General features: G+C 43.1%; 1 protein-coding gene across 1 annotated transcript in view; it reads left to right on the plus strand.

Annotated features, from left to right (window-relative positions):
- The window catches only part of LOC134585785 (protein unc-93 homolog A-like), a 137,178-nt gene that overhangs the window by 39,321 nt on the left and 83,224 nt on the right, over positions 1-14,633 (plus strand). The window contains exon 3 of the mRNA XM_063441253.1: positions 8,326-8,507. Coding sequence (XP_063297323.1) covers positions 8,326-8,507 — 182 coding nt within the window. The remainder of the gene's footprint in view (positions 1-8,325; positions 8,508-14,633) is intronic.

Consider the following 14,633-nt stretch of genomic DNA (forward strand, 5'->3'; position numbering starts at 1 on the left):
GGGTAGGGGCCGGGGGAAGGACAATAGGTCCCCCCCATCATTTTACTTTAGGGCCCCCACCCGCCGCTCAGGGGTGGGGTCCAGGGGGCAATAGGTTTAAAAGTGGTGGTGGTCCCTATTTATTTATTTATTTTTAAAACAGTGAACAGCCGCAGGCTGCTCACTGTTTACTAGTCATTTTTACTTAGTATTAGTAAATTTGTCTAAAAGACCAATTTAGGTCTTTCAGCCTTTTGGTAGATAACTCCCTAATACCGTGGGAATTAGGGAGTTATCTACTAAGCAGCTGCAATAGAAGTCTCGAAGTCCCGAAGTTCCGAAGTTTCCGAAGTTGCCGAACTTCTGAAGTGCTGAAGTGCCGAAGTTCTGAAGTGCTGAACTGCCGAAGTTCCAAAGTTGCCAAATTTCCGAAGTGTCGAAGTTCCGAAGTTGCCGAAGTCCGGAATGCCGAACCGAACCGAAAATTTTCCCCATGCACATGCCTAGTGGCCAGCCTACGGCACACCTTGGCAATAATGATGCTGTCTAATCAGCATCTTGATATGCCATACCTTTGAGGTGGATGGATTATCTCGACAAAGGAGCAGTGCTCACTAACGTATATTTAGACAGACTTTTGAACAATATTTGAGAGAAATAGGCCTTTTGTGTACGTAGAATAAGTCTTAGATCTTTGAGTTCAGCTCATGAAAATGGGGGCAAAAACAAAAGTGCTGCGTTTATTATTTTGTTCAATGTATAAATAAAAATAATAACTGTACAATAAATAGCAAGGTGTGTTTTCCAGCTACCACTATACCATAACATGTTATATTTCTGTTAATACATAGGTAGGTACAATATAACAAAATATGTGTGTAATGTTACTAATAAAGTACTAAAAAAGCAAACATTGTAACAGAATTCACTAATAGGAGTAAAATATAACCGTGGCTATTTAACCCTTTAATGCCGGTGGGCGTTTTATGCCGTCCTCACGGGGGAGGTCCTAAACACTGAAGTGCAGCATAGAATGTTCCCACCTTCCTGGGGACTAACCCAGTCCCCGCCAATACCACGCAGGCGGTCGTGATCCTGGGCTCTCAGTCAGTCCCCTTCCAGCCGATCCAGCCCATCTGGGCCATGTGATCAGGGGTCCTCGTGTTCACATGGCCGGAATAGCCGGCTTGTGCAGTGCCTGCAGGGGAAGTGCCTGGACTATATATTGATATCAAAATAAATTTAGAATGTCGTTATATATTTTAATTTAGTAATCCCCTATTTGTGACCTGGCAAGTGGGCTGAGGAGAGAGACACAGTTCAATTCTGTTTCCCCTGCTTCAATTCCAGTATATTGTTGGCCACACCTGCAAACAATCTTCTCAGGGGAATAACTCACTTTAATCTGAGGTAGACCAGCACATACACTGATTAGTCTTTAATACTGGAATTCTAAGCATAATTTATTTGGTCAATATAGTTTTAATAAGTAAAGAAGACCAAGTCTTAGCACTTACAAGCACTTATAAACAATCAAAGAAAAACAATTATTGAGCAAAATTGTAGATTATGCTAGCGCAGTGTACCTATAATCTTAATTTTATTAAGGACAGGAGGCGAGTATTTTGCATAATCTCTCTTTACTAAAACTCCAGCAGCACAGGTTTAACAATAAAGTTTAGTGAAAAAAAAAACATTGCCATAGGGTATAAAAGGCCCTTCCTCTTGCATCATTTCCTCTTTCTTTGGTGCGAGAAAATCATAAACATATCCTGCTATTACAATAAATAATGATAACGACGAAGAATCAGACTGCAAATGATCCAAATCCCAACTGGAAGATTGTCGTAGTGTGCGAAGACGATCCCATGTATTGATCCATGAAGAAGAATCAAACTGAAAAGAAACAAAAGACGTGAAAGGGATTTGGAAATGAACTGTTTGTCCTCATTATTATTATTATTATTAGCATAATCAATATTACTGTTTATAAAACACCAGTTTATTCCGTAGTACTTTACGTAAAAGGAATTTATCAGATGAGACAAGAATATTTTAACCGAAATAGGTAGCTATGATAGAGACATTAATATAGTCAAATTGTATGTATTAGGAAATCATAACAGATAGCAGTCGTGATATGAAATAAACCACATAATAAAGAGATAACCACACCCCCTGAATTCAAATCTTTTATTGAAGTACAACCCAAGGAATGATAATTAGGGAGGGAAAAAGCAGGGTGGGAAAATACTCGCCTCCTGTCCTTAATAAAATTAAGATTATAGGTACACTGCGCTAGCATAATCTACAATTTTATAACAGGACAGGAGGCTTCATATTTTGCATTTTTAACGCTATGGAACAACACAGGGTGTGTGAAGAGTCCGAGGAAGTAGAACACCCTGAAATTCTCTTCTTGTGACCCGGCCAATGAACATCGGCGAAGGAAGATGCGTCGTGGATGTCTAAGACGCATCCATGACCCGAATGACTGATAACCAATTGATCACCGCAACCATATGAGCAATGGTCAACGTGCCCACTCGGTAAGGTGGTGGCCATAACTGGTGTGAAAGGTATAGTATACAAAGGGGGAGAGAGAGGCTGTCTCGATTGTGAGATTCCTCGAGGGTTAGTTGGAGTGAGTATCCAAATCCGTAGGAATAGAGAGAACCACAACTAAGACCCATAACCGAGTGTATTCCGATACTGGTTCTGGAGCGTATGACGCCTCGCAGCATACGAAAAGTCCTGTTGTGGAGTATGAGCCGCCAAAGTCTCCGATGGTATCTTGTGGGTTGTCCATAAAATGGGAGACAGCGGAAGGGCAGTGGATAGCCCAGAATGGAGTCAATAGGATCGGGAGCCCCTTCGATTCTGCTGTAGTGGCGAGGTGCGTGTCACCCAGATCTCCGTGATGCGATGGTGACCAAGGAGTCCCGTTGTCAGTTGTTGTCACGAAACCCAGTTCATGATATAGGTAATCTTCTGAGGGAATCCTAGTCGTAGGGTAACCTTGCGTGTAATTTAGAAATGGTAAATGTCCTCCGATATTATTAGAGTCCGATACCAGACTCCGTCCAGGTGTTTTGTGTAGTCGGTTGCCGAGATATTGTCCAAATGTAGGAGAATACAACTATCGGATCTGTCCCAGGCTAGCTGTAGGTTGTCGGTAATCTCGACGCCGGCCGTCTCTTCTCCAGATCATGGTTCTCTGGTAGGGGTATGTGCAGCGAGCCTTCCAGCCCTAGAGACTGATTGTCGATTACGTGTGTAGTAAGTAATGTCTTGTAGTCTAGATAGGTGAGGTAGTGGATTCCCTTGTGGCAAAAGGCGCCATGACCGGTTATAAAAGTTTCTTGGGTACCATGGGTCGTACCTTAATGATAGACACGTGAATTGATTTGTTTGGTCCCGTCGATGAAAAAACAAAATGGACAAATGGGTCCCTGGTGTGACTATCCTGGACGGGTATGTGTCCGTCCAATCCTAATGATTGAACCCACCTAGGTGTGGGGAAGCTGTAGGATGGTGCCAGAATGGTAGTCTCCCGACTACTGTGAGCATAAAATTATCCCCGAATTAATCAGTGACGTCTGGAGCGAATGCCCAGCGCTTCTTGGAAATAAGTAAGTTTCCTCATATGTGAGATTTGTGGTCCTCCAGTACCCGTAGAGGGGTGGTATTGGAAGATGTGGACTTCGACCCCCAATGGTGGACCAGGTATCCAGATTAAGCATTAGTTCATGGAGCTAAGTTACCCTACTGGGTCGTTCAGCCCAGGAGTATAGAGGAATCCTATGTCCTATCCTTTGGCCATCCGGAGTAATCTAGCCTACCTACTCGAGTAGAGGTAGCTTCCTTATTTCATAACAAGGTAGACCGCTGCCCATGGTTACACCATGAGAGCGTTGAAACCGGAGAAATGTAAGAGTATAGCTGTTTCTCAGTAATATTCTGTTGTTGGGGTGAAGTGAGTGAGGGCGTGCGACCCGGAGTGGAACACACAGTCTCCTTGTCCTCGGTTTTGTGGCTACAATTGTATGGATCATGGATGAAGGCGTGGCAACCCCCATTTCGTCGATCTATGTGTGTTGACTGACCGTGCAGCGGTCAAATCCGTGGAGTCTCCGGAGATTTCCTTAATATGTTGTTTGGATAACTTTCCGGCACATCGAGGTTCTTTTCCCAGGCTTGATGTAATTATTTGGAGGGTCCATGATGGAATACTTGCACTTGTCCTTTGTATATGGGTGCTTGGCCCTGGGCCTAGTAGCTCATGAATTCATAGGCAGATGGGGTACCATGGTTCACAGTCTCTACAAGACCCTGACCCAGCCTATTGGTGATTGTTGTCTGCATTGAGGTTGCCACTGCAATTAACCTAGGCTGAAAGTCTTGAGTGAGAGGTCATATGTTGACCTTTCCGTCTGTTGAGTATATATATATCTATATATATGGACTAGGTACATGTGTAAATGTGTTAGGACACCTAGAGCACCTCCGGCCATAGTTCCATGTGGAATGCGCATCTGCGAGTGGGGGAATAACCCCAGTAGTAAAGGGGTTCATCCCAATAATAAAGTGCACAGAAGTCCGCAGATGAGTGTTGGAGCCTGATTACTGCAACATTTTTCCCCTTCCTCAGTGAGGAGTATGTGGATCACCCTAGTCGTATTGTGGGTACCATGCATTGAGTCATATATACATATGATATAGCAGGGGGTGAGCCTGCATGCACTGCGACTCTTAATGATATAGCAGGGGATGAGCCTGCTTGCACTGTGACTCTTAATGATATAGCAGGGGATGAGCCTGCTTGCACTGTGACTCTTAATGATATAGCAGGGGATGAGCCTGCTTGCACTGTGACTCTTAATTGTATAGCAGGGGATGAGCCTGCTTGCACTGTGACTCTTAATTGTATAGCAGGGGATGAGCCTGCTTGCACTGTGACTCTTAATGATGTAGCAGGGGATGAGCCTGCTTGCACTGTGACTCTTAATGATGTAGCAGGGGATGAGCCTGCTTGCACTGTGACTCTTAATGATGTAGCAGGGGATGAGCCTGCTTGCACTGTGACTCTTAATGATGTAGCAGGGGATGAGCCTGCTTGCACTGTGACTCTTAATGATATAGCAGGGGATGAGCCTGCTTGTACTGTGACTCTTAATGATATAGCAGGGGATGAGCCTGCTTGTACTGTGACTCTTAATTGTATAGCAGGGGATGAGCCTGCTTGCACTGTGACACTTGAGCCTGTGGGGGTCGCCTCCTATAAAGGGGTCACCCCAATAAAAAAGGGCACAGTAATCCATTGGTGAATGCACATCTTTGAGTGTGGGGGTCACCCCAGTAGTAAGGGGGGTCGCCCCAATAATAAAGTGCACAGAAAATAACGTTTGGATAGTTTTATTCTGGGGACTTCTCTAAGGAAGTCAGTGTCTTCCGTTTCAGTGGCCGTTGCGGTGTCGGTGTCTGTTTTCGGGATCTGCACCAGTGGCAATAGCCTTCTCCACTGAGGCAGCCACCGCCGAATTTATCATTGACTGGAAGTCAGATGGTGGTGATTGTGGTGAGTCACTTAACATGAAGTAGTGGAGTATTCCTCTCTGTGAAAGACAGGAAAATGTCAGGTACTGAAGTACATGAGTAGTAGTACAGTCGGCTTCCACTAATGACTGGGGGTCACCCAGTGTTATCTGACCCGAGACCCTCAGGTCGCAAGGGGTCGAGTGGCCTGAAGAGGGGGTCACCCTCTGTGCGACCGGGATGAGCGGTCGTATAAGTGGGCCGCACCCGTCAAGGGTGGAGGGCCTGTTTGGTTTGGTTTGGGTTCACCCAACAATATATGAATTGTGGAGCCTGTACATTTGCAATTTCCTCACTCCTTGGTAAGGAGGTGCGTGGATCACCCCAGTCGTAGTGTGGGTGTCCGATATTCACTGCATAGAGTCATCTTGTTAGTGTATGGCAGGATGTTGAACCTGCGTGCACTGTGTCTCTTTGAGTCTGTGGGGGGTCACCCCATCTGAAAGGGGGTCACCCCTGAATAAATCCTGCACCAAGTGCTGTATGGCTCTGCTTGGGGGTCACCCAGCATAGGGGGTCACTCCTGTTATGGTATTGGCAGGAGCGTGAGTGGGGTTCACCCCCAACTGAGAGGGGTCACCTCTGTATAGACACTCTGCAGCAGTGTAATGGTTAATGTACAGTGCAGTTTGTTATCAGCAATGTTCCACAGTAAATTATTGTTTAATGGAAATACTTAACTATACATATCCAACGTGTGAGTCATAACCGCTAGGGTCGCAAATGGCAGTCGTGGGTCTCGCAGGTGCGAGATCTAAGATGGCCGCCGTTCGCGCCAAAACGACAGCGCGGCTAGCAGTTGCGGCCCGCCAGCGTGGATACGAAAAATACACAGAAATTAATAGATCACAAGATTTAAAATCGTGAACACATTCTCTGGTTACCCAAATAGGTGATTCCTATTTTATCTAGTTCAGTGGGGATAGAACCTGTGAACCATAAGATATGGACAGTGTACTGCTAGTGTATTAGCCCATTGAGCTAACCTAATGCATGAAATACATTGTGAAACATCTATATATACACATACATACACATATATATATATATACACACATACATGTATATATACACATACATACATACACACATATACATACACACACACATATACATACATATATATATACACACACACACACATATACACATGGTGCTTTGTATATCACAGCTCCTGACAGGCATTGAAAAACCCTGTAGGAGAAATGAGAGCATTCCAGACCGTGTGAATCACGGTCTGGGAAGGTGGCTGGCCCCACTGGATCTCGCGGTCTGCGATACCCAAAATGGCCGCCGTTCGAATGCAAATCTTAATGCCAGTAACGCGGATTCCCACACTCCCCCTCCCGCTGACCATAACCAATGCCCCAGTCCCTGGTTTGATAAGCGCGATCATGGTAACTTGCCGCGATCGCGAAATAAATACAGGAAGATAGTGATAGGGAAGCAAAGGTAGTACAGGTGGGGATATAGGGGAGAAAGGGAAAAATTTAAGAAAATAAATAGTGATAATCAAATATAGAGACAATCCATCAAACCCAGTGTGAATGTAAAACCATAGTAAGAATGGGCAGAGAATACAAGATTCTGACAGAGTAAATCTAAATTCCATAGTAAGAATAAGCAGAGAAAGGAAGCTCTGACAGAGTAAATGTAAATTCCATAGTAAGAATGAGCAGAGAAAGGAAGCTCTGACAGTGTAAATGTAAATTCCATAGTAAGAATGAGCAGAGAAAGGAAGCTCTGACAGAGTAAATGTAGATTCCATAGTAAGTATGAGCAAAGAAAAGAAGCTCTGACAGGGTAAATGTAAATTCCATAGTAAGAATGAGCAGAGAAATGAAGCTCTGACAGTGTAAATGTAAATTCAGTAGTATGTATGAGCAGAGAAAGGAAGCTCTGACAGAGTAAATGTAAATTCAATAGTAAGTATGAGCAGAGAAAGGACACTCTGACAGAGTAAATGTAAATTCAATAGCAGAGAATAAAATACTCTGACCTGTCTGACTGGAGCAGCAAAGAAAGAGGAAATGATGCAAGAGGAAGGGCCTTTTATACCCTATGGCAATGTTTTTTTTTTCACTAAACTTTATTGTTAAACCTGTGCTGCTGGAGTTTTAGTAAAGAAAGATTATGCAAAATATGAAGCCTCCTGTCCTGTTATAAAATTAGGATAGTGTGCTCTAAACAGATCATGCATAAACAACCCACCAAAATGTAATAAACTGCAATGTAGTGTGATATTAGAATAGCTACGGAGGAATAATAGCTGAAGTGCCTCTTTTGAAAAGTGGAATTGGAAGGAAGGAGTTCATTTAAAATCTGCATTAGGGACTGATTTTATTAAAACAGCAGACACATTAGGAATACAAAGACTTAAAAGAAAGCAATATATTATGAGGGAATGGACTAAGTTTGTACTGTCCCCTCTCAACCTTAAAGGGACACTGTAGGCATTGTATCTGCCTCATCTTTTTGAACTGCTATAGCGTCTGGAGTCCCCTGGCCATACCTTTTCTGCTGGTATGAATGAATATGACTATAAGGAAGTGTGTAATCTCTGCCTTAGCCATACCTCCAGTAAAGGCCAGGTTATGGTCGAAAATGTTTTAACACTCAATGGAGGGACAGTGCGAGGGGATATCTGACATAACCAATTCAGAGAGATGACTACAGTGTCCTTTTAACTCCTTCAATGTCAGGATGATTACAAATGGTCCTTTTCTAAATTATTCTAATTCATTTTTATAGAGCAGTCTGAACGCAGATGAAGGTTTGGGTGTGGCTTCCCTGAGTATTATCTATGGAGCACTCATCATTTCGTCAGTCTTCGTTCCTTCTATTTTGATTAAGACAATTGGATGCAAATGGACCATTGTTGCTGCTATGTGTTGTTATCTCACATATTCTATAGGAAACTTCTATGCAAGCTGGTAAAACAAGTTTGTTTAATGCTATACATATTGATGAAATGTTTATTTTTGTTGTTGTTTAAAGTGACACTTTTGGCTTATAGTAAGTGCCGCTTTAAATCCATAATGTAGATAAACATTTAAACATTAGAATTGTTGTAAAAAATGTTTAAAAATAATAGTTATGAAAATATAAATCTCATATGCCACATTTAAAGTCCTTGCAGCTGCTGAACTTGCACAGGCAACCAATGTAGAGCCCCTTCCAATTAGGATCCTCTCATTCTGGTGTATAAGGTCGATTTGCAGGGTTGATGTAACAATTTTTGGCTACACACTTGAAGATGCATTTTGACCGTCTATGCACATACAACATTTATACAGAGGCGCTACATGCCCAAGCACAAAACCCTTATCACATAGCAAATGATTATTGATTTGGAGCTGAGCTTCTTAATACTTATCCATGCCACACAATATTATGAGTTGCATTCATGTGGAGTACTGAGTTTTCCCCAATTGCATTGCTTATTGAGATCTTCTTTATTGTGGACTACAACTATGTGACCTCCTTGACATTAAAACTCACAGTAATGTGTGATGTATATGGGTATATCACAGAGGTCCAGAAAAAAAAAACCTTGCGGTTTGTGTGTATGTGTCTATCACAGAACTCCAGAGGAAAGAAATTCATAGTAATATTAATGTGATATGCTGTGTATGAGTATATCACACAACTCCACAACCTTGCATGGGAAAAAGGCCATGTGTTTATTTGGCGCAGCACATGATATATTTCTGCTGTTTGCTGGTGACATGTCTCTAGTGTCTCCAAAGGTAGGATACTAGAGGAGAAAAGTGGAACAAAGCCAAGAAAGAGTATTGTGTATGCATGCTGAGGCTGTTTGTGGGAGTGTGCGTATGTAAAAGGGGCTGTGAGGAACTGTTTGTGGTGTGATGTGTGTGTAAATAGATCTGTTTGTGTTGTGGCTCTTGTGTGGTATTTGTATTTAGCGGCTTGAAGGAGTGTATAGGGGCATGTAGTGTATGTACATAGGGTATTGAGTATGTGTGTAGGGAATGTATTGTGTGTAGGAGATGTAGTGTGTATATGTGTGTGTGTCTAGGGTATGCAGTGCGTGAGCACAGAATGTAGTATAGGGTAAGATAGAGGATGTATTATCCATGAAAAGGGGTGAAGTAGCGCTTTTGCATAAATTAAGTAGTGAAGCAATTTAATATATATTTTTTTATTAAAGAGATACTTTCATCACCACAACAACTGTAGCTTAAAAGGACACTATAGTCACCAAAACAATGTTAGCTTGTGGAAGAATTCTCGGGTCAGAGATAATGTAGGGACACTCCAAACACTTCAGACACAGGTCATTGAAGAACAAATGCTATTTATTGTTTTGCAGCTGCAAAGACAAAGACTATATACCACAAATTTCGTATTCCATACATATACAGAGAATACGAAAATTACACCTACATTACTATAGTTGTTCTATATCCTGTAGCTTCTACCACATTCCCCCCTTTGATGCTTCAACACCTGGATACAGATGGCTATGCATCATAACCGGAAATACCATGCCAATCTAGTCTTAGGAAGTGAGGTTACACAGTATCTTCTTGATTAAGGGGTGTATACCTCCAAAAGGCAAGGACATGAGCTGCTGTTTTCCTCTCTATAGTAGCATCAATTATACTACGGAGCAGCACCGGAATCAAATCAGGAGTAGAACTCTCCCACTAGAGTTTTCAGATCCACTAGGGCTTAGTCCATTCCATGTCTGTACTGGAACGTGGGCCACTGTCCTTATTTTATCAACAATGTCATTTATAGCCTCCCCTTCATCATCAATCTCAAGGCAACAATTAGACAAGTTTAACTTTCTGCATACACCCTCTTCAGTGGCTAACAAATAGTCTAAGGTTAGGCGGTTCTGATAGATAGCAGACTGCATTCTGGTATTCTGTTTGGCCAAACACTTTATTGGTCACAATTTCAACTACAGCTTGTAACCTGATTATTCGATTCAACATGTAAATAGAGGTACGATAACCATCCTCAGCCCATGTAGAAGGACCATAATAATCAATAATTCATTCATTATCTTTCCATTGACCTATCGTCAATGCCCTTTGCTGCTTTAAGAGCTATTCATATACCAAGTATCCAAGTATCTCTCCCTCCCTTAGGGGAAGCAAGAAGAAGGAAGGTTTCAAAGGTCCTAGAACACAGGCTCCCGACCAATATCTGTGGAGTTCAGAGTAGGCCTTAAGGACACAAATCCAATACATATTATTGGGCGATATCCAAGTGGACCTTGCAGACAAATTGGTCCACACATCTTTTAGATGTGGGTAATTACCAAGGGGACTAGGGTATGGTTCAATTGCATTGGTTGCGGATAACCCTGTCTTGTCAGAAGAATTATACGTTTGCTGCTCTAGACATGTGAGGTTACATACAAAAGTCTCAAATTCTGGACCAGATCTACTTATCCACTCATTCTTAATTAGGGAGTTCTTTAACAACCCTTCAGATTTGGGACAGGGTACTATGCCTTTCCCTCTCCCTGCTGTAGTACCAGCAAGTCTGTCTCACGTGCTTCCCAGGGTCACTGATCACCCATATTGGTGCCACCACACACATAGCAACTAGTTACATTTAGGGATTGTGCTATGTTTTCAGCTAGGTCATGAAAAAAATCACAAGTGGTGTGAGAGATTTCAATGTGAGGTCCTATCTCTTCCTAAAAAGATTGAAAAACCTGGTGGGTCTCACTATTTAAGATTTCAATTTCAATATTAAAATATAGTATGATTCCCGGGCCTGTGCCAGAAGCATATATCTGCAAACTATGAAAGGTTTTGTACAGGTTTTGTAAACATTTGTAAAGGAATACCAGGGGATTAAACCGTGTCAAATTCAAGGGGTTAAAAGTGCCGGGACCACAACTAGATGTGGCTGCTATTGTCTGCATACTCGCAGGTAGGGTATCTGATTTACAGGTGGCCCAACCCACACGACTCCAGTAGAAGCAATAGTTATATCCACCATTTATGCAATCCCTTATCTTTGGGCACATCTACTAATTGTTTAACATATACATTCTATCCCATGCCATCTCAGTACAGATGGGCTCATGTCATTTATTCAATATGAATATCACCACAAACTCAAAATGAGCAGATTATCCTGAAGAAGCTTCGACTGTGCGTCGGCACCTCAGTTTCCAGGCACTTGTGTACAAAAGCTAAGCCATTGTCAGATCCAACCGTTATCAGGCTTCCATATCTTGGAATTATTTAGGTAATCAGGAAACGGACCACTTGTTTTCTTTCGTTGTTTCTTCTTTTCTATTCTGGTGGGCCGGGCTGCTACCCAACCTGAGTAAGATCATACGATGACAAGGATATAGCAGAATTCACTAACTTCTGACATAACAGTAAAGTCAATGAGCAAATCAGATATATGTAATGATCCACCAGTTTGATTCCTTGGTTGTTAGCTTGGTCCTTGTCGGGGCTATTTTGTTGTGGCATATTCCATGCATCCTCTGGTTTGTATTACTGTAGACGGTTAATGTTTGCAGCCAGTGACGTGGATACAATGATTCTCCCATCTTCTAATTGGTACCACTTGTTATTCAGGTAATGGCCTGGTTCTTTTTTCCAGCCATTTTGTTCAGCTAGGCTATATAGGTGTGACTAATCAGAGATGGGTACCAGGAACAGCAGGGCAAGGCTATCTCTTACATATGTTATCTAATAATGGGCGTTCCTGACTGTGACGAAAGCACCTTCATCACTGGGATTTAGAAAGGCCTGCTTGCTAGCCTCTTGCCCTGTGACTATGGCCCCTGGGATGTTGTCAGGGTACCTGAGGTCTCTACCTCCGAGAGAGGTAGAGACTTAGACGTTTATCCGTCCGGACGCCATGTTTCCTCTTTTCCTCGCGGTCGACCCGGTCACATAAACGCCAGCCGCGAGGGAGTTACTTTCTTATGTAGCATGGTGCCTGGAGACCGACGTCATGACGCCAATCCGGAACGACCTGTCACTCAATCCGTTGGAGACCAATCAGGACTCGTCGGAGGCGTGTCTATCCTCTCTAGCCAGGGTATTTAAACATACTTTGCCCTGTTGCTCATTGCCCTGTCGTGGTTCTAGCCTGTCTAGTCACACAGTGCTCTGGTGTTTTTCAGTTTTCCTTTTGATTCCGACCCGGCTTGTTTGACTTACTCTGTTTACCTCTGTTATCCTTGACCCGGCTTGTTACTCGCTTACCTGTCCTCTCGTTCCCTCGACCTCGGCTTGTCTCTGACCATTCTCTATACTCTCAGTACGTTAGTCCGGCCATTCTAAGGTCCGGTATACGTATCCTGTACCTGTTTGTACTTTGCGTGTTGGATCCCTGCCCCGATCCTGACATTACGACAGGGCCAATGGATCCTGCAGGTACAAACAGTCAGGTTTGTCCCTCTGATTCCAGGTTTGACGCCATGGAACACAGAATGGACCAAATGGCCTTAGCACTACAGGCGTTATTATCTCGTGCTAATAACCCACCAGAGGAGACGCGTACTACTCCTATTTCCTCTGTAAATTCAGGCCTAGAGGTAGCCACTGTAGGTGCTTCTTCCCGTATTACCCCACCAGTACGTTATGGTGGTTCACCTGAGAAGTGTCGTGGTTTTTTAAACCAGATCAGTATTCATTTTGAATTGCAACCTCACTCCTATCCTACCGATAGGGCAAAGGTTGGATTTATTGTCACCTTACTCATTGAGAAAGCTCTGAGATGGGCCAACCCATTATGGGAGAACGATAACCCGTTGGTATATAATTATAATGCCTTTGTAGCTGCCTTTAGAAGAACTTTTGACCCGCCTGGTAGGAAGGTCAATGCAGCCAGATTACTGTTGCGCCTGAGACAGGAGAACCGAACTCTTGTGGATTATGCACTAGAGTTCAGGTCTCTGGCGGCAGAAGTCAAGTGGAATGAGAGGCTTATATAGATGTATTTTTGAACGGGTTATCAGATGTTATCCTTGACGAAGTTGCTACTAGGGAGCTCCCTGAGAATTTAGAGGACTTAATTTTGTTCATTTCTCGCATTTATGAGCGTTTAAGAGAGAGACAGAACACTCGAGAGAGGAATCTTAGACCTACCTTTAAGTTAGCACCCGCATTTCAAAGTCCTGATTCCAATACCTCACTGTTTCCTGAACCTATGCAGATAGGCAATACTCACCTTTCAGAGGAGGAGAGACAGTACAGGAGAAGGCAGGGATTATGTATGTATTGTGGAGTCAGAGGTCACTTGCGCCTGAATTGTCCTATTCGCTCGGGAAACGCCCGCACCTAAGTTTCTCTAGAGGACAGGCCTTGGGTGTTTCTATTTTGTCCTCTACTCATAATTATAAAAATCACAGGTTGCTGTTACCAGTTTCTTTAACGTGGGAGAAGGGAGTGCTAAAGACCATGGCCTTGATAGATTCCGGTGCTGCTGAGAATTTTATCGATCAAGCCTTTGCTACTAAGCACACTATCCCATCCCAGTTAAGAGAGATACCTTTGGCTGTTGAGGCCATAGATGGTAGACCGCTACTCGAGCCTGTTATCTCGCGTGAGACTATACCTATTAACCTAACTGTTGGTATCTTACACGAGGAGAACTTATCACTTATGCTCATTTCGTCTCCTTCTGTTCCCATAGTTCTGGGGTACCCATGGTTAAGGAGACATAATCCTATTATCGATTGGGAGTTAGGGGAAATACTCTCATGGGGTCAGGGTTGTCAGGACAGGTGTTTACGCAGGGTATCCCCATTGGCTGTAATCAACACACCAGACAGTTCTACCAAGTCTAAGGGGATACAGATACCTTCTCTATACCTGGATTTAAAAGCAGTGTTCGACAAGAAGAACGCTGATACGCTACCCCCACACAGGACATTTGATTGTAAAATGAATCTATTGCCTGGTACCATGCCACCCAGGGGTCATGTATACCCTCTATCCACTAAAGAGAATGCTGTTTTAGAGGAGTATATTCAGGAGAATTTAGACAAGGGATTCATTAGGAGATCTTCCCCTCCTGCCGGGGCTGGATTTTTTTTTGTTAAAAAG

The sequence above is a fragment of the Pelobates fuscus genome, chromosome 2, assembly GCF_036172605.1.
Source record: "Pelobates fuscus isolate aPelFus1 chromosome 2, aPelFus1.pri, whole genome shotgun sequence".
Taxonomy (NCBI): domain Eukaryota; kingdom Metazoa; phylum Chordata; class Amphibia; order Anura; family Pelobatidae; genus Pelobates; species Pelobates fuscus.